Source organism: Crassostrea angulata, chromosome 1 (genome assembly GCF_025612915.1).
Source record: "Crassostrea angulata isolate pt1a10 chromosome 1, ASM2561291v2, whole genome shotgun sequence".
In the NCBI taxonomy this organism is placed as follows: Eukaryota; Metazoa; Mollusca; class Bivalvia; order Ostreida; family Ostreidae; genus Magallana; species Magallana angulata.
Genome location: NC_069111.1, coordinates 50369462 through 50390596, shown reverse-complemented (window position 1 = coordinate 50390596; position 21135 = coordinate 50369462). Strand labels below are relative to the sequence as shown.

The window sequence follows — 21135 nt, the reverse complement described above, 5'->3', positions numbered from 1 at the left end:
TAGCATATACCGGTATTTATTTAGTTTTGAATCCATGTTGGTTTTCATGTGAAACCAACAACAGCAATTTTGAAACGTGTTACATTTGTGAGCTTTTTTAATTATAGCATGGTCATGAAATACAAAAAAATAAAAAATATTAAGATAATAAATATGGCAAAAGTGCGCAATTTTTTGTAAATCAATTTGATAACAAGAGCGTGCATCAAATACAATGAAAAAAAAAGCCTAGAGTGGTTATTCACGATAATTAAAATCATGTATATAGAGCGCAGAATAAATATCTTTGACGCAAAGCTTTTAGTACCTTTATGTAGAATTTAAAATTCTTTTTAACAAGCAGTTTATGCATGAGTTAACATAAAACATCCGCAAATGAAGTTATTTTCCCGCCAGAGAGGGGGGGGGGGAGTAATTCTGGACAACCACAACCCCCCCCCCCCCCCTTCGCAACCGATCCCGTACGAATGATATACTTGCTGTATTATAAGCAATATTACGTTTAGCTAAACACAAGTAATTCAGGCATGGAGTTGAAGTGAGACTTTACTACAGTAAAATATACTCCACTCGACTGGCTGAGATTAATCAAATCATCAGACCCAAACATCACTTATTCGGTTTTAGTTATGTTCATACATGTACGTACCTATGTATATGTAGCAATGCTTCTCGTAGATACTATACATAAGTACAATACATGTGGGAGCATGTATTTGCGGGGCAAGAACATTCGTTATTTTATAAAACGTGAAGCACGAAAAAGACCGTTTTTACACATTTTATGAGTCAGCTATAAAGAATAGACGTTTATGAAACGTAACGTAGATACTATACCTAAGTACAATACTTCTTATAATTATTGGCTTTAGGCCAAAGATCAACAGTCTTAGTACAAGTATGATATAAATGTATGTGGGTTGAATATCATATTGCAGACATGATAAATAATTCTGCACGCCCATTTCCAAGCCATCATCTCAGTTGCTTTTGTATTATTTAGCATAAGGTGCACTAATATAGAAAAGAACATGCAATGGTCATTACATAACAACATTATCTAGAGATAAATTTGGCACAAAGCACGTTTGGAACAACATTAAAGTTTGCTCACATGAAGGTCTGTGTTCCCCGTCATGACCGGGCAATTGGGGCATAAAGAAAAGTACGTGTTATATTGATTTTAAAAATAAATAATAACCATGTGTCCAATTACTTGTATAAAATCTTTTGCATTAATTAATGAAAGTTAGGATAATCACGATGAGGTGGCTATAGAAGAAATGGGTTTAAAGTTTATCACAGTATTACAGCCGTTTTAACAAGAGCTTGGACTTCGGGCAGTACATGACAAACTCCGATTTGATGAAGGCGGGGCCTGCTTACGGTTAGCCCCCCATGCAGCCATTGGCTAATACGTTTTAGATATATGTACATGCATTGAAATCAATGACGTTTGTCTAACTTCATCCAGGAATGCGTAAATTTTGGTTGCAACAGCTCTATTCACACAACAAAGCAGATTTTATTTTTTTTTTCCAATTTTGAAAGTCTGTATGAATATTTTGCGAATTAGAAGAAAGAAGGTTAATTAATATTTGATGATGAGCAAACTAGATATAGTAATATCCCAACGAAACATCACACCAAAAAGTCCAAGCTCTTATTAAAACGGCCGCTCTATACATACACTGGACATGCAGACAATATTTTCAAAGCTCTTCTGAAAAACGCAATTTGTCCTTTCTGACAATTTTTTCTTTTAAAATATCTCCAGTACGACTGTTTGTTTGTACCGATAAAAAAAATTAAGTATCAATTTTGTTGTTACGTTCGTATTCAGAAATTGAATCATATTTATTTAGAACATACAATTTGGACAGAACAGTCCTCCAGTGTTTAATTACAGTGACATAGAATATGGTTATGGACTCAGGATCTTTAAGTGTGTCCTTATTCCATTGTACATGTACATGTATACATAAAACAAAGTTAAAATATGATGACGAGTGCTGTTGTGGGATATACAAGAGGAGATGAATACAAAATGTAGAGTGAGTGTTTTGTGATTGTTTAATCAAAACGATAGAGGAGGCTACTTTATTCAAGTTTCACTCTACATGCCACCGGGCGTTCATGGTATATCAAATATTATTTTATAGTAACTGGTGACCTATTCCTGTATCATTCGGATCGGACAAGGCAATAAAAATCAAGATTCATTTTCCATTTACCTTCCCCTGGTATATAGAGCAAAGTTAAGTCATCCCAAACCGTTTGGAGAAGAGACTGCATGAGTCCATGGGGTCCCTCATTGCAAGCAAATTTTTACTGCAAAAGTCAACAGAGGGCTACAGTTTGTGAAATAATTAAGGAGGCAGTCTGTAACAATAAAAAGTTTCAGATTTTGTCTGGACATTTACCCCCGCGGCAGATAGTAACCACGATGGAGATGTCATCATCTGGATTTTAAATGGTTGTATACCTTATATATTTTGAAGAAAATAGAAATTAGTGCATGCGTGAATTGAGTATGAATTGGATATATATTCCGTTAAATGAAATAGAGGATGTATTAGATAGCAATCAGTGTGTGAAATTAATTACACGGAAGCAACCTACGTGTATATGATGAAGATGTTTTAGAATCATACCATGGCCACTGTGACTAGGGAGGGGTCAGAACTAATGGTATGAAGAAGTTAGTCAAAAATGATTCATACTTTGACCAATATATATATGGCTATATAATAGAACCATTTTAACAAAAGAGTTTGGATTTTCGGTAGGACGTAGCTATCATACGCATATAATTATATATTGCGTCGTCTTGCCTCAAAAGTCAGACAAATTAATTCTTGTTGATTTCAAAGAGACATGGCTGATTGGCCAGCAAATGAAATAAACAAGTACGTCACATTGCTGCCCAAAGTCCAATCTCTTGTTAAAATGCATGGTTCTAAAATGTAAAAGAAGGGGTCAGAACTTGGAGAAGGGGTTCATTTTCAGACATACATGTGAAGAAAAATTCTTCTAAAAATGACTAATAGAAATACCTCGAGTAATTTTGGAAATGAATAATCAAATAATTTTTTTTTTTGGTGAAAGTAATATGAAAGCAAGTGTGGTAAGGGATCGAAGTTAAAATCATACATCAGAAAGTAACCACGAGGAGATTCTATAAAATCATACATACATGTAAGTATTTAAGCATTGAATTATTATTTTTTGAAAGATGTGGTCTCATAACTGCAACGGTGTGTGCATACAAATTAAATAATGCGCCCTAGGGCGTTATGATAATTTGTTTGCACACACTGTTGCAGTTATGAGACCACATCTTTCAAAAAATAATGATTCAATGCTTATATTTATGTTTTTAAACATTTATTTCCTTCCCGCAAATATGATTTATTTTTAAAAAGCTCTGTCTTATTCAACGAGTTTTGCGAAATTAACGGAAGAGCCATTGGAACAGCCGAATTATGCTGACAAAAATAGTGCACAGCGTTTTAAATTTTTTAATGAATTTACTTTTGGCTTTCAAGAAATTAATCAATTGAAATCATTTAACCGCCAAAATATATTTACATCAATGAAATATTATAATCAGCGTAAGTATAATATCAGGTCATGATCCAGTTTGAAGCGCGAGAAGAGTCAGTTCATGATGTTCTTCGAGAAATACTGAAAGAATACTAAATGTATTCATACGCCCAAGATTTGGTGAATAAGTCTTCTGTGTTATGCGTAAATATCACACAAATCAATTAATGCATTTAATAGAGGAAAAGAAAGTGAATGTAAATATATAAATAGAATATATTTCTTATGGGTAGTTAACGGTGTAAATAACTTCAGAGGTTTTTTCAGTGATGAAGTATGAAAATATGAATTAAATGAAACGAAATAGGAAAATAAACCTACAAAAAGGCATGAAGGAGTTCCACATGCAAACAATTACATAAAAAGACCATCTTCCCCTCAGTGTGTGAAGAACGAGTTTTATCAAAGGAGCTGGTGAAGAAGCACGCTAATGTGAAGAAAATTATATATCGCGTATGCGAAAAAAAATATGATTATGGTTAAAAAGATTGCATGAGATTAATATCACGAATTAACATGGCTTGTCCTCTGGACATACTCTGAGTAATAATTATACAGAAGCACCAATGTTTTACTTACAGGTCGACTTGCGTCATAGTTAGACATTGTCGATCAGGTTAGCGATAGGGTCCACGGGCCCTTCTTTTGTTTGCATACGAGGCGTTTATCGTGACCAGCCCCCTTTTCCCTGCGGATATATTTATAATACTTTATGAAGATAGAATTAAAGAAATATCTTATCTTTTGATATTGTGAACTGTAGATTTTGTTTCATGTGAAATACTGATTATTCTTGTAGCAAATGATTTTTATGTGATATCGCAGTAAATGTTGTGGAATACATTAAATTTGTCCAGTTGGCGTTGGGATTCTAGAAAACCAATTTTTTAATACATTTATGACATAACACATGCACGATGTTAAAAACGGTTTTTTGGGTTTTTGTTTTTTTTTTAACCGATATCATTTATGGTCGGTTCCGTATTTCCAGTTGCGTAGGCAAGTTTAAAATGCGCTGTACATTGTACCTTTTTTTTAAATTATCAAACTTCCGACATTTTAAACAACTTAGGAAAATTCTCTGTATTCATTTGCGTTGTTGCGAGAATGACACTTTGCTACTGAATTTTAATACAGGTTTGGAGAATGATATTTTCAATATCGACGCATATTAGTGAGGTAAAATAAATATTTTTCGAAAGAAAATAAATACGTGGATATATGTTTAAAAATAAACGCAAATAGAAAACCGGATCATTCTCCCAAAAACTGAAAATTTCAACCAGAAAGAAATTCACGAAAGTTGTGTTTTCTGTGGTAAGTGAAAATTGATAAAATTAATGTCGCTGACAAAACACAACAATAAAATTAGGCTAAAATTCAATTCTCTGAGAAAAATTTATTAAACATGACATACAGGAGGAATTTCAAAATGCATAAACTATGTTGATTACAACAGATAAATAGTTTATAATATTACAAACTATAAAATCCCTTGAAAAAAAAATCAATGATGTTCCAGCCTCAGCAGCAATATGAGCGTGATGCTTCGCGGAATATTTTCATCAAGCCTCGATTTGGCCATCCATCCTCATTTCCGTGATTGGTTTGTTCTATAGAAATGGTGGAATATTTCACGAAAAATTTCAATAGTGTGACATCTTTCAGGCTGTCACGATAAGAATGTGCACGCTGGCAAGTCGCATGCAGGACGGCGCATCTCTTCCTAAATCACGGTTCTCTTTAGCTAAGTATACATGCCATGTATTCGATTAAGTAGGCGAAGAGTGTGTCTTTCAATGGAGAACAACACAGTGGATGGCGGAATTGTTGATGAAGAGAGGACGTCCGGTTTTATGCCTGAAAATGAGCAGGGGCATGGACATTCGTTCATCAAAAAGACATTTCATAAGCCCACGTATTGTCACCATTGCACCCTGATGCTATGGGGTCTCATAGGACAAGGATATGTATGCGAAGGTAAGCCGTATTCCATGCATTAATTTATTATGATCGCCAAACAGCTTCATCTTGCAAAATCAACGTGAATGAATAAATCAACACACAGGTGGAGGGTAAGTATGTCGTGAAAGAATAAACTGTGAGGGACATGGGATTTGGGAGGATTTTTTTTCTTGCAGGGCAGGCAGGTTTTCTGTAGCTTGACCGGTGTGCGATACTCAGAAACGATTGCCGATGTTCGCGATCAATACAATACAGCGCGCTAGTGTACTGATGAACTAAGCAGCTAATGTAAACATCTCGAATGAAGCCTCATCACTCGCTGTCAATGATTTTTCCTTGGATAGGCTCTGAGAGAGAGAGAGAGAGAGAGAGAGAGAGAGAGAGAGAGAGAGAGAGAGAGAGAATGAGAATTATTGCAAGGACAATATATGCATGCCTATCACAATATTATGCCTTCACTTATTTAAGCACTCTTTTGCATCTATTGCAAAATAATATGATTGTATTGCATAAAATAATTATAACAGAAAAGAGTAAACTCATTATACTGATGTGTTTAAACCATTTACAGTTGAATTTTGCAATAGCTAGTCAGTAGCAATATTGATCAAATGTCAAGTGAATTTCTATCTTGCATAACCTTCACATTCCGAGCTTGACATCTGGAAAGATCAATACATCACATGAATTTGAAAACTGTAAACTGTCTGAGCATGTGTGCAGAGGATGACATGGGGAGTTTGTTAAATTATTGAGATGCACTCTTGATGAACAAATTTCAGATTCCTCGGCAGACTGTTGATTTGAAGCTGATGGAAAGGTCAATCAGTACACAATCTTTTTCTTCAGACAAAACAATTTTTTTATGTTAATGTAAATACTGTGTATTTGTGTGTGAGGGGTGGGGGTCAATGTTTATGGGCAGCCAAAATTGTCCTAATTTGTGAGGATGTAATCTTGTTGGTAGTGTAATCAGACAATTTTAATAAATATTAAACAAACGCTTGTTTATATGTTCCTGGTGATGTAAATTCATGGGCAAGGGTTACCTACCAAAGCCACGAACAATGATGATTCCACAGTAAACATTAATAATTGAGCTCAACCTTGTTATTATACTTATAGTGTGTCCAAGGTTACTGTTTCCACCACTTTTTGGTTAATTTTAATTAGAATACACATATTTGTCAAAGAATGAAAACAAATTTCTTATGGGGATTAATAATGAGAAGTGTTTACATCTTTTCTCCATCTTGAAATACTGCGGAGAGACCTCGCACAATTTTTCAACACTATCATTTGGGTACTTTTTATATTGTTTGCAATGCAAAATCCCTGTAGACTTCCTATTTTTGGTTGTGTATTAAAACCTAACGCTGTAGAGGAGGTGTTTCAAATCAGATAATCTGGACCTTTTTCATTCTATTGGATGAACGTAGTTTGGGCACCAAGGTATTCATGATTATCGAAATATTAAGCAAGAAGTGCTGGAAGCAGAAACTTGGGAGAGAGTACTTTTCATGAATTCAATAATATAGGTATTATATTTTAAATGCATCTATGTGTGCTTATTTTTGAGTAGTAGGGATATTGCAGGTTTTGGTAAAGCTTTTTCTGGGTACCGTACATAGCAACCTTGAATGGTGCAAATATTAAATAGGCTTTGGACATCCACACTATTTTTGGAACACTTGTAAGGCCGCCCAAACTTAATTCTACGTTTAATGTAATAAAACACTTGTAAGGCCGCCCAAACTTAATTCTACGTTTAATGTAATAAAACCAATCTTCAGAAATATTAATTTATGAACAAAGTGTACAGAGGTTTATTTTAGGTTTGCCAAAACATTATGACCTTTATTTATAGCGATGTCAAAGTTGTAAAACAGTCATACTGGCTTAGACTTCAGGGGCAAATAATGCGATACCCCCTTTTATGTCATTTTTTTTGTTTACAAATTTTGTACAATGTATATTTTTTCATTGAAATATGTCTTAACTGACCAGGAAAACCACTGCAGTGTCTATTATTATACACATACTAAGCATAACCATCATTTAAAAGCGTAGACAAAATTTGATATAAAATCAGACCAAGCAGCCATAAAATACCGGTAAACAATGCAATTAACAGTTACATTGTATAAAGTTTGTGCATTTTGATTGCACATATATCCATGTAGTTGACTTGGTTATATTTACATTATCCAGTGTCTTTGCCTGTGATAACACTACGTATCAATTTTGTACTATATAACTCATAATACAAACGACGCCAAATCGAGGCGCCAGCGGGGTTTGTTTATTTATATTTAATTATTTAATCGTACGATGGCCTAAGATTATATAAATATAAGTAATAAGGAATCATTCTTTGAATATTATGAGGTGATAATTTTGGTCGGGGCGTGATCAAATCTATCATAAAGCCCTTCGGGCTTTATTGGATTTTATCACGCCCCGACCAAAATTATCACCTCTTATATACTCAAAGAATGATTCTTTATTCCTTATATAAACCATGGATCATGTGATCTGTAATACAAAAGTTGGATATTGGCTTGGGATATTTAGTAATGACTATAAGAATTGTAAAACATAGAACCATTTTAACAGGAGCTTGGACTTTGGGTAGTTGTGTCAAACAGCCTGTCTATTTCATTGCTAGCCACTCTGCCATGGCTCTTTGAAATCAGCAAGATTTGACTGGCTTTTGAGCTAAGACTACCCAACCGGTGCATATTTCGCTTGAAATTGCATCATTTTAAAGTTGTTTTGACGCAAGATAGCAACACCCTACTGAAAGCCCAAGGTCTTTTTAAAATGGTTCTAGTTTATGGACAATTACTTTAAATGTATTAACTTTGGAAAAGTTAAATGTATTGTTTGTGACCATCTTTCTTATGTTCAAATACTTGTGCCCCTGGTAGAGCACTTGACTGGAGATTCAATGAATCTGGGTTCAAATCACATTCTGGTTAGTCATGATTTCTCCCATCCCATTACATTTGGTGCTGTGGCCAACCCCTGGAACAGACAGGTTTACTCCTTTCAGAGGATGTTGATCTTCAAGATCATTTAAAAGGTGGAAGGAAAGTGATGGTCAGACTGGTTTGGACTGCACCCGATTAGGTCAGTTGGCTGAGCATCTGACTTCACCTGACTTAATTTCAAATATCTCACTTCCATTCCTCTTTGAGAAGTGCAGGTACAAGTTAATGAAATGACTACAAAATAATGGTCTGAGTCAAGATTTGGCGTAGTACATTAAGGTCGTACAAAGGAAATAGTGTCTTTGGTGGAATTGGTAAACAACAGAATGAGATTAGTCAGTTGTTGTAATAAACATCGTATGTCAGCCCAGTGCTGGCATTGTCATTGTTTACTATAAAGGAGTGATCATGTAGACCTGAAGGAAAAGACCAATCAATAGGATTGACACATCTAGAGCTTCATTTAAGTCATCACAGTCCTTTTGTATACTAGGGACTAAAAAATGATTTTATTTATTGTAGAATTTGCATTTAGAAAACTGTCACCAGCATAATTTACGTGCAAATGGATTTCACATTTGCTGGACTTTTTTTGTAACTAATTTAGAATTACTGTTTTGTACATGAACTTATATTTTAGAAAGTAAACAAAATCCACATGGTAAAATGAAATTTCAATGCAATAGTTCATATTGGTTCAATAAAAGAATCTTATTTACAATATACTCGGTATATTGGTATACATGAGTGGCTAAGGACTGTTGCCAGATGCAGTATAAACAAATACATGTATAAATGTTGAAAACAAAGACAATGGGAAAGATGGGATGGGTCTGAACATATTTCTAGCAGGAATCATTGATTTTGATTAGTTGAAAATATAATTTATTCGTAATTAAATAATGATTAATTACGATGAGGAGCTAGTGTACCTTAGTGACCAAAATAAATAACAAAAATTAAAGAACGAAAAAATAATTTCCGAAAATAAATATGGAATTTGAGTCAACTTAAAATTGCCACAAGGAGGGCGACTTTGTACCTTGATGCAAGGCTCAGTGAAGAAGCCATGAGCACGAATGTGCTCGGGTTTATATACTTGTTAAACAATAGTGAACACTTTTAACAGAATTGGCCAAAAAGAATTTACGTTTATAATAGATGAAAGAGAAAATGAATAACGAACCCGATGAATTTGGAAATAATTTAAGTAGGTACTACTACATTTAAACAGTTTGTTCGTTTGATTAATATTCCATATAAGGAAAAAATCACTCACAAGATTTAGAAGTTTTGTCTTAAGGGTCTGATGAAACCAATAGAACAAATGGACAAAATATATAGGTATAAAATGGGATTTGAACATGGGCCCTCAAATTTGGATTGGGCTTTATTTATTGTCTTTTTTGTTTGTTTTTAACACATTAAACATTAAAGCTGCTTGGTCCGATTTTTTTTGTTATTACAGTATCAAATTTGTTCCTGGAAAACCCTTTATCTTAGAAAGTTATGGACTTTCTCCTATTTACGCGAGCAGAATCAATCTCCTTTCAAAGTTAGAAATATTCAAAGTAAATAAAAATAATTTCCTTTTGGGCAAACGAAAAAAACAAACCAAAGTGCATCACGGGAATTGTTAGAAAAGGAAACCGTTTGGTTTTGTCCCCTGAATGATTCAGGTTACTAGTATTCGACCCGCATGCTATATATGCATGGATTGTAAAGAAAGCAAACTTCAGAAATATTAGCGAACAAAATGTACACATGTTTATTTCTACTTTGTCTGATTATTTCGACCTTTATTTAATGCGATGTCAAAGTCGAATACAACCATGATACCCATCTCGTCATCAGGGGTGAAATTTAACATGAGGCGAAATAACGCGATACCCTTTTATGTCATTTGTTTGTTAGCAAATTTTTTACGTATTTTTCTTCATTGAAATTTGGCTTAATTGACCTGAAATGCAATGTCTATTATTATACATATACTAAGCAAAACCATCGTTTAAAGCGTCCATAAAATTTGATATAAAACCTGACCAAGCAGCTTTAAATATTTAAGTTTACAAATAATCACATATTACTATAATCACATGTTTAATCTTGCTCATTTCCATTCATCATTTATTCTTTCACAAACCTGTCATTAGGCAAAAGGTTGTTTTTATCTTGCATATATTCAATGTCTGATATCTAGAGCTCGAACCAATAGACAATTCTATCAGTTAAATCAATTTTCATCAAATTCATTACGTTTGGATTCTATCACATTTATATATATTTACTTGAGCAGGCACAGAAATCTTGCCTAAAAATATAAAAAAAATGTTTATATTCTGATCAGTGATCAGTGCATTCAACAGCCCATTCTTGACCACACCTTATTTGAGGCGCTAATTCAGATTAATTCCATTTTACAAAAGATGGTGTCTGACAAGAATCTTGATTATTATACAAATAGTTAACAATGTTATTTTCATATACTTGCTCTGGGGCATAAGATAAGTGAAGTTCTCTTTATAACTGCCAAAGAGCCTTTGGCAAGATCTTAGGATAGACTTTTTCCAGCAATTTGGTTGTAAGCATTGGGATTTACACCATTTATTTAGAGAATGTATTAAAGTAACTCTGACCTTAGCCCATTTTACACGGATCTATCATAGGTACAAAAGTCAAAATCAGCATGAGTCTTTCCTTTCCTCTTGGAGTAACTTTTTGTCCTTTTAAACAATAGGCATTGTAGTTGCAATGAAAATTTTTCAGCATTCAGAATTGGTTGAGAGTTCTGTTGTAAAATGGAGTCCTGAAGCCCTGCAGGCTCACAAAATGTGAATATTGGAATCTTTGACATTTGATTACACTTGTCATTTCACCAAAATGTTAAACAGAGTACATTTAACAATAAAATGCTTCCTTTGGTAATTTATGCAAAATATGAAGGTACAGGTGTAGTGACATTGCAGAAAATTTACCCTACCCACATATGAAATGGAGAGAGTCATACCTAATGGATGTAAATATAGCTAAATGAAATGCATTCAATAGCATCGGTTAAAATTCTCTCTTTTTTTCTGCACAGTTTGCAACTTTGTGGTCCATGAGCGATGTCTGAAATTAGTGGTGTCTGCCTGCTCCAGCATTGCCACAACTCTGATCAAGAATCCAGTGGCTCATTGTTTCTCGACACCCTCCATCTTCAAACGCAAGTTCTGTGATGTATGTCGCAAGCGGCTGGAGGACAGTGCAGCCATCAGATGTGAACGTAAGTCTGACTCTTATCACTAACATTTGGATTTTTTTGTGTTCATACAGAGCTTTTAATAAGGGGCAACAGGAAGCAGTTTCTTCCACTTCCACTTACTGAAAATTCTGTAACACAGTTGATGAGATTGAAGCTGGATAATTTTGGTCCTTTGTTTTGTCTTGTAGTGTGTGAATACTATGCCCATGTGGATTGCCAAGACTTTGTGGTCAGCAATTGTAAGGAGTGCGCCACCTACACCCCGGACAATGATCGTGTTGGCGTATGTATAAAAGGCTACTCACATTTGCAGACACTCGTTATTCTAATCTATAATCCAAAAGTTAATGCTATGCATGTTAAGCAATACATCATTTTTAAGCTCTTTTCTATCTTGTGAATCTCATTTGGCCTTGATTTGATTTTTGTACGTGCAGTCGGTGTATCTGCCTCATTTGCATAAAAAAAACTTTTTGTGAAACTGTGTATATTTTGTAAGTAAATGTCAGGACAAAATTTTCTTGACATTAATGATATATAAATGCCTTATACTGACTAATCTTCTAGGTTGAATCAAAATGGTCCTAGGAAATAGATAACGGAATAGAACTACTGTAATTAATGATGAATAAAAAGTAAAATTTTATATTTTTTTATGAACTAAAATATGATTCTTTGAGTAGGTGTAAACTGAATGAGGAAATGCAAACTATATGCTATAAGATGCTTTTGAACAAGCTGATATACAACTGTTACACATTTCCACCTCAATTCTTTTGTCAAAATGAATGATTTATGAACTTTTGAAACAGTATAGCAAGTTATTTTGTGGGTGCTCAATTTTGGCATTTGATACCAAAGTTACCAATGGGCTAAATTGAAGTCGCAAAACTCATCTACTTATGTGCTTGTTGGGTTGAAAATTTGAAATCGCCAAATTTTTGTAATTATAAAGAAAATATCAGAGTCAAAATCTCCAAATTCAGACTCGTCAAAATAGCCTGCTGTATAGTTTAGAAGTAGAATAGATTTATTGATTCTTATCTGTAGGATTAATTTCTGAAATTTTAAGTATACCCATCCATTTGTAATTTTGCCACAAGATGACCATGGCACTCATGGTTTATATTCATCTTGCCTGATGTTTTTATTCTTACAGCAACAGAACATTGTGCAATACCATCACTGGAGGGAGGGGAACTTGCCAGCTAACTCCAAATGTGTAGCGTGTAAAAAGACCTGCTGGTCATCTGAATGTATGGCCGGCATGAGGTGTGAATGGTGTGGTGTCACGGTAAGTGTTTGTTCTGATTGAATAGTTACCTTAACATCTTTGTTCTGACTGTATAGTTACTGTAATATCTATGCTCTGACTGCACAGTTACTATAATGTAACTGTAACATCTTTGATCTGACTGCATAGTTACTGTAAAATCTATGTTCTGACTGTATTGTTACTGTAACATCTGCGATCTGACTGCATAAGTATTGTAACATCTTTTGATCTGACTGCATAAGTATTGTAACATCTTTTGATCTGACTGCATAGTTACTGTAATATCTTTGATCTGACTGCATAGTTACTGTAACATCTTTTGATATGACTGCATAGTTTTTGTTATATCTTTTAATCTGACTGCATAGTTACTGTAACATCTTTTGATCTGACTGTATAATTACTGTAACATCTTTGATCTGATTATAGTTATGTAACATCTTTGATCTGACTGCATAGTTGCTGTTACATCTTTGTCCTGACTGCATAGTTCTGTAACATCATGATGTGGCTGCAAAGTTACTGTAACATCTTTGATCTGACTGCATAGTTACTGTAACATCTATGTTCTGACTGTGTTGTTACTGTAACATCTTTGTCCTGACTGTATAGTTACTGTAATATCTATGTTCTGACTGCGTAATTATGTAACATCTTTGATCTGACTGCATAGTTACTGTAACATCTTTGATCTGACTGCATAGTTACTGTAACATCTTTTGATATGACTGCATAGTTTTTGTTATATCTTTTAATCTGACTGCATAGTTACTGTAACATCTTTGATCTGACTGCATAGTTACTGTAACATCTTTGATCTGACTGCAAAGTGATGTAACATCTTTGATCTGACTGTATTGTTACTGTAACATCTTTGATCTGACTGCATAGTTACTGTAACATCTTTGATCTGACTGCATAGTTACTGTAACATCTATGTTCTGACTGCATAATTACTGTAACATCTTTGATCTGATTGTAGTTATATAACATCTTTGATCTGATTGCATAGTAATGTAACATCTTTGATCTGACTGCATAATTACTGTAACATCTTTGATCTGACTGCATAGTTACTGTTACATCTGTGATCTGACTGCATAGTTACTGTAACATGTCTCTTTTTACTGCATAGTTACTGTAATATCTTTGTTCTGACTGTATAGTTACTGTAACATGTTTGATTTGACTGAATATATACTGGAACACTTTGTTCTGACTATTTTGTTATGTAGTTGGTTCTGACTGTGTAGTTAGCATAATATCATCGTTGCATCTATATGGGTACAATATCATATTTGTTCTAAATGCATAACTTGTTTTGACTTTATAGTTAATGTAAGGTGTTTGTTCTTACTGTATAGTTACTGTAACATATTTTTCTGACTGTTACTGTAACATATTTGTTATGACTGTTTTAGTACAAATACGTGTTTAGACTGTATAGTAAACGTAACATTCTCTTTATGATAAAAAGTTGCTTTGACATGATCATCAATTTTAAAGATAAGTTATCATTTAAAATATTCCTCTATTTAGCTTGACCTGTAAACAATAAGATGGTATTGGGTGAATTTAATATGTAATTTATAAATTTGATTTCAGTCCCATGCAAGTTGCTACAAACTTCTTCCAGCAGAATGTAATTTTGGGAGTTTACGAGAAATCATGCTGCCTCCAAGTTGTTTGACAGTCCCCAGGATAAACATCAGCATGGATAAGATCCTAGGAATCAACGTCAGGACTCCCGACGGTAGGCTTTGTCATTTGTTCTCTAAAATAAGATAAAAATCACTCAGTAGTAAATTGAGGTTTAAGAAGAAGACTTGGGTTTTGGTTATGTTACACCCTCCTTCTTTCCCTCCAACTGAAGAAGAGAAATGTTAAATGTCACAGTATTATGTTTTTATCTGTATGAAAAAGGTAAAGTTATATTAATTCAAGGTGTATAAATCTAAAGTGGATACCACGGTGATATTTTAAACACTACAGAATACTACACAGAGCTACAAGCTTTACATGGAAGTTTACACATGGCTACAAGCTTTACCTGAATGTTTACACAGAGCTACAATCTTTAATTGGATGTTTACACAGAGCGACAAGCTTTACTTGGATGTTTACACAGAGCTACAATCTTTAATTGGATGTTTACACATAGCTACAAGCTTTACTTGGATGTTTACACAGAGCTACAATCTTTAATTGGATGTTTACACATAGCTACAAGCTTTACTTGGATGTTTACACAGAGCTACAAGCTTTACTTGGATGTTTACACATAGCTACAAGCTTTACTTGGATGTTTACACAGAGCTACAAGCTTTACTTGGATGTTTACACATAGCTACAAGCTTTACTTGGATGTTTACACAGAGCTACAATCTTTACTTGGATGTTTACACAGAGCGACAAGCTTTACTTGGATGTTTACACAGAGCTACATGCTTTACTTGGATGTTTACACAGAGCTACAAGCTTTACATAGAAATCTACACAGAGCTACAAGCTTTACATGGAGCACTACACAGAGCTACAAGCTTTACACAGAACACTACACAAAGCTACAAGCTTTGCATGGAAGGAACTCTGCACAGAGCTACAAGCTTTGCGTGGAACTCTACGCAGAGCTACAAGCTTTACATAGAACAGTGCACAGAGGTACAGGCTTTGCGTGAAAGGAACTTTGCACAGAGCTACAAGCTTTACATGGAAGTATAGACAGAGCACCATGCTTTACATGGAGCACTACACAGAACTACATGCTTTGCATGGAGCACTACACAGAACTACATGCTTTGCATGGAGCACTACACTGAGCTACATGCAGCATTACACAGAACTACAAGCTTTACATAGAAGTATAGACAGAGTACAAGCTTTACATGTAATACTTAACAGAGCTACAAACTGTACAGGGAAGTATATACAGATCTATAAGCTTTACATAGAACACTACACAGAGCTACAAGCTTTACATAGAACACTATACAGATCTATAAGCTTTACATAGAACACTATACAGAGCTACAAGCTTTACATAGAACACAGAACACTATACAGAGCTACAAGCTTTGCATGGAGCACTACACAGAGCTACAAGCTTTACATGGAAGACTGACATAAAGAACACTATACAGAGCTACAAGCTTTACATGGAAGTCTGAAATACACAACTCTACACAGAACTGGCTTATATGAAGCCAGGCATTGTAGAAAGTATTGATTTTCCCCCATCGTGAATCAACTGTCATGGAAATGCTGTCTGCATCACACTTACAGTGTAGTGCTGTATTATTGGCAGAAGATGTTTCTAAGGATTTTGGTCAAGTCTAAGAATTGCTATTTGCTATTGAGTACTGGCTTATCTTATTGGCCATTAAATTCCCTGTGTAAGAGCAGGCATCCTTATATTGGCAAACAATATAAGGATATTATTAGCAGTTTTAGAATTGAATTAATTTCAGTTGTAATATACAATGTTGAAACTTTTTAATTGTACATGAAATCTTTAATATATTAGAGATCTCAAATTGCCCACTCATCTAATGTTGGTGTGTTTTTTTAATACCAACATCATAAAAGCCAAATCTTTTGTACAGTAAGATCAAACTCGATATAGCACAGTGGCGGATCCAGGAATTTGAAAACGGGGGGGCGCAGTTAAAGGCAGGGGGTCTGGGGGCCGCCTTGACGCCCCCAGTGGGTCCAGGGCGAAGCCCTGGTGGGGGTCCAGGGGGCGAAGCCCCTCGAAGCTCCTGAAATCTAGATATTTTAAAAGGCAAAATCATGTTGTCTGGAGGGCCAATTTTTACTTATTTTCCCGTCATTTTAATCACTAGAAATGTTACCAAAATGTCATTTAATTTTGAAGTAACAAAAGCTGCAGAAAGTTTCAATTGAGCTCTTACAAATAAGAAGTATTTATTTCATTGTATCTGGGATAAGACTTTTAACTAAATTTTGTTCATTTTGTAGGCTTTTGCAATTTTACTCAATAATATTGTTATTTGTCATAATTGTCCAAAATTTGCACCAATGAGTTTGTCGGTCGTAAATAATTAAAATAAATAAAAACAAGAAATACTTCAAAATATTGTACACAATTATAGCTGTTTTATTTAAATGGATTGTTAGACACCATTCTTCTTGAGTTTTTGTTAATGAAGATGTCGACAATTTTCTTGTAGTCTAGGGGAATATCTCTGTGAATTTGGAGAAAAGTTAGGGCGTTTAACCGGTCCTGTCCCATAGTACTTCTCTGGGACGATTTAATACGTTTTATTGCTGAGTTTCCTCGTTCAACAGTAGCACTCAACACAGGAATAAGTAATAGAAGAGTAATTATTCTGTGAATATTATGTACTACATAAACCGAGTCTTACACAAGAAGTCCACTCGTACACAAGTTGAGCCGTTCCTATTTTTTTTTAATTACTAAACTATATCGAATGAAATAACACTTCTACATGAATATGCCTACAAATTATAAATCTTTGTATTTTTCATTTTACAAATTGAATTTAATATTAAAGTAAAGCATGACTTTATATGATCAGAAAAAAATCATCCACAAAAAAAAAAAAAAAAAAAAATCAAACGGGGGGGCGCGCGCCCGGCGCGCCGGCGCTGGATCCGCCACTGTAGCATTCTGTAGAAAGATCAAATTTGAATAATATGAATTTGGTTTTACTGTACAGAATAGAACACTAGTAAGGTCGGTAGTCCAATAGTTGCATTTTAAGTGCCACAATTATCGTTACTTGTGGATAGATTGTTACTTAATTGGGGTTGATGATACTGTAAATTCCTTATAATATGCGAGTACCTAATTCCGCGATTCCGCTGTTTTGTTTCAAATCGCGAGAATATAAAACCGCGATCACCATTTCTTTGTTATAATTTCCTATAGTTTAAAACTGTCTGAAAAATAAAAGCAAGATTTTAAAATCCGCGAGGGTTGCTTCTTGTGATTTTACGCGAAGTTATTTCCTCGCGTTAAATTAGGAATGTACAGTAAAACTAAAGTAAGTGACCAGAAATAGATAGATTTTCCTTAGATATCGTTTGATACTGTGCTCGTAAGCAGATAGCGTATTAGATAAGCTCTCTGCAGTGATTGGTGATGATCAGTTTGGTGTTTTAAATTCCCCAGACTTGCTTGATAAAAATACCCATAGTAACAGTTTTATCAACAAAAGGAATAGCATGTACTGTGGAATCATAAGAATTTATGGTGGCTCATTTTTCATGGTATTTGTGGGTAGCCCTCCCCAACGAAATTTATACCTTCAACAAAAACAAATTTAGAGTTATCTTTTTTTACTGAAACTGAAAACCAACGCATCCATGAAATTACACCCCCCCCCCCCCCCCACAAATAAAGAATATCCCACAAACCATGAAAATTGCCTCCCACGAATTTATATGATTCCACAATAGTTCATTTGAAGTTACTCTTCTGCAGTTGATCGTATGGATGTTATTACATGTACTTTAATATATGTACTTTATTTAAATATCTTGTCTGTTTTACCTGAATTTGAGATACCATACACAAGGTAATTTTTTGCCCTGTGTTTTTTTCGCCCCTCTACACAAGCAAACATTTTTGCCCTGTGAGGATTTGCCCAGACACAGTTAGAAATAGGTACTTTTTCGAATTAACACAGAATTTAAAAAAAACTGTTTTGAATTCGCCCAGATATCAATCTGTGAGCAGACATCGAAGGTGAAAGGATAAAAAATAAAAGGGGGCGAATAATTCCCTGTATACAATAAATGTCTAGTGGAATGATGGAGTATCAAGACAATTATTAGTTTACAATACATGTAAATAACATTCTTCTAACATTGTCTTTACTCATTGTAGAACCAGAGAAGATAGAGAAAGCCCAAAAATCGAAGCCCAAGAAGGGTAGTCGAAATGGGACATCTGAAGAATCGGATAGCTATCTCAGTAAGGACATTTGTTAAATGAAGTATTTGAGTGTATATATACACTTAGTAAGGGGAATTGTTAGATGAATTATTGGTGTGTTTATATGCATGTATATTCAGTAAAGGGGCACTTGTTTAATGGGGCACCTGATGGAGTATATGTGTGTATATATGCATTCAGTAAGGGGCACCTGTTTTAAGGAGTATTTGTGTGCATATTCATTCATTCAGTATGGGGCACCTGTTTTATTGAGTACATAAGTGTATATTTACCATATTCTTTCAGTATGGGGCATGAGTTTTATGGAATATTTGTGTGTATTTATACATTCAGAAAGAAATCTTACTTGATTTTGATTTGCATTTGCAAAGTTTTTGGTATAAAAATGATAAAATGGTAAAATGATAAAGGGAAAGCCTTGTTTTAATTTATTGGATAACATTATGTTTGTTGTCATGAAAAATTTAAAAAAATACATTTTGTCTCATTTTTATTCGAAGATATACATATATTATGCGAAAAAAAATACCTGAAGAGCAGACAATAAAACCATGGGTTGTGTTGCTTTATTCTAGATGCTAACACACCAGTTTCTGAAGTGTGTTCTAAGATTTCAGAGTTTATTTGGTAACTTTTTATTAACAGTAAAACCAGTTTTCGATGACTGTCCATCCAGTGGAGATTCCAAAAACGAGGAGGAGGAGAGAGAACGGAAGTCGCCTCGTGAAAAAGAGTACAAGGACAAAGATAAAGACCCAGATCGTGAGTAGTTTCCCCTTAGTCCCCACTACATATTAACATGTTCAAGTATAAAAGATTATTTTATATGCTATGTGTAAATGGAATTTATCTGTAACTGGTGTGATGTGGATTTTAGTGGAAGTTTTCCATGTGTATGATGGGGATAATTCATTAAGAGAAAAGAGATACCGGACAGTATCTGTTCCAAAGAATGCTTCCTTTCAAAGTATATTGGTGAGTTTAACTAAGCAGTAACTGCTCTCAGATTGGAATTTTTTGAATACCTTTTATTAAAACATGAACTAATGAGGTGAAAATAAATTTTTTCATGACATAGGAAGCAACATTGAAAACATTCCACATATCAGATGATCCGAAGAACTATTATGTCTCAGAAGTGACAGACTCAGGTACATAACTGGCAATCACATTCTGGCCATTTTATTCTGAAAAGTGTCCCTTTATCCCCAAAACTCTCAGAATTTCTATATTTGAATAACTCATAATTAGCCACAAGTCTTGATTTCTACATAGCAAACAAATATACAGAATTCACTTTTGCATACAAGTGTCATTGTCTGATATTAAATATTTTGACATTAATGGTTAAAATTTTGCTAGCTAATGTTCTGCTGCCTATTATTTATATTCAGCTTGATATTTGAATATCTGTTAGTTTGAGGGCAAACAAGTTTTACTTTTGAGTTTAAAATTATCCTATAGAAATCTGAATTATAATTTTAAAAATGCACATAAATAAAAAAAATAAACAAGCAAAAGGCCAAAGTTGAACAGAATGAAGAAATTAAAGTTATATACAGGTATCCCCATGATCTGTAGGGTCCGTGATTTTCTGGATGTTTCATTGAAACTTTGATTCCAGAAAAGCTCTGAAATATTGATTGCTAATTCGTGTTTTCTTTAGAAGAGAGGGAGCTAGATGAGAATAGTCCAATCAGATCACAGCTGAAGACGTCAGACGACAAGAGACCCTCCATTTTCCTACGTTATCGAGACATGGACTCGGAAAGGGGCATGATCAAAGTCTACCCAGGAGTGTTGAGGTACGCTGATACATATTGACATCACTTTTTGTACATCTTTTTGTTTAAGGGAATAAGTTTACCATATAGAGGGGGGGGGGAAATAATGACCTTGACCTGATCTTGCTTTGGAAATTATAGGGATAACAAAACCTAGTGATGTCTATTTGATTGTTTGAACATTTTATGAATATTTTACTATGACAATTTTATACAAGATGACTCCTTCCTTCCAAGAGAAACTTAAAACCTGGTTTGAATAATTGTTGTTGTCTGTTCAGGGTATCAGGTAGTTACAAAAATATAGAGATTGGCTCCGACATGAC

The 21135-nt window shown here is 34.3% G+C and overlaps 1 protein-coding gene across 2 annotated transcripts in view; it reads left to right on the top strand.

The window, feature by feature from the left end:
• The first annotated feature begins 5119 nt into the window (after positions 1-5119).
• The window catches only part of LOC128182216 (diacylglycerol kinase theta-like), a 28324-nt gene continuing 12308 nt past the window's right edge, over positions 5120-21135 (top strand). The window contains exons 1-11 of one of the 2 annotated variants that reach the window (XM_052850821.1): positions 5120-5586; positions 11647-11829; positions 11997-12091; positions 12968-13102; positions 14690-14837; positions 18957-19043; positions 19671-19787; positions 19903-20000; positions 20104-20176; positions 20695-20830; positions 21091-21135. The exon at positions 21091-21135 is cut by the window's right edge and continues 46 nt beyond it. In XM_052850821.1, coding sequence (XP_052706781.1) covers positions 5364-5586; positions 11647-11829; positions 11997-12091; positions 12968-13102; positions 14690-14837; positions 18957-19043; positions 19671-19787; positions 19903-20000; positions 20104-20176; positions 20695-20830; positions 21091-21135 — 1340 coding nt within the window. In that variant the 5' untranslated portion in view covers positions 5120-5363. Of the gene's footprint in view, positions 5587-11646; positions 11830-11996; positions 12092-12967; positions 13103-14689; positions 14838-18956; positions 19044-19670; positions 19788-19902; positions 20001-20103; positions 20177-20691; positions 20831-21090 lie in introns of both variants that reach the window. The other variant, XM_052850817.1, reaches the window with a different exon arrangement.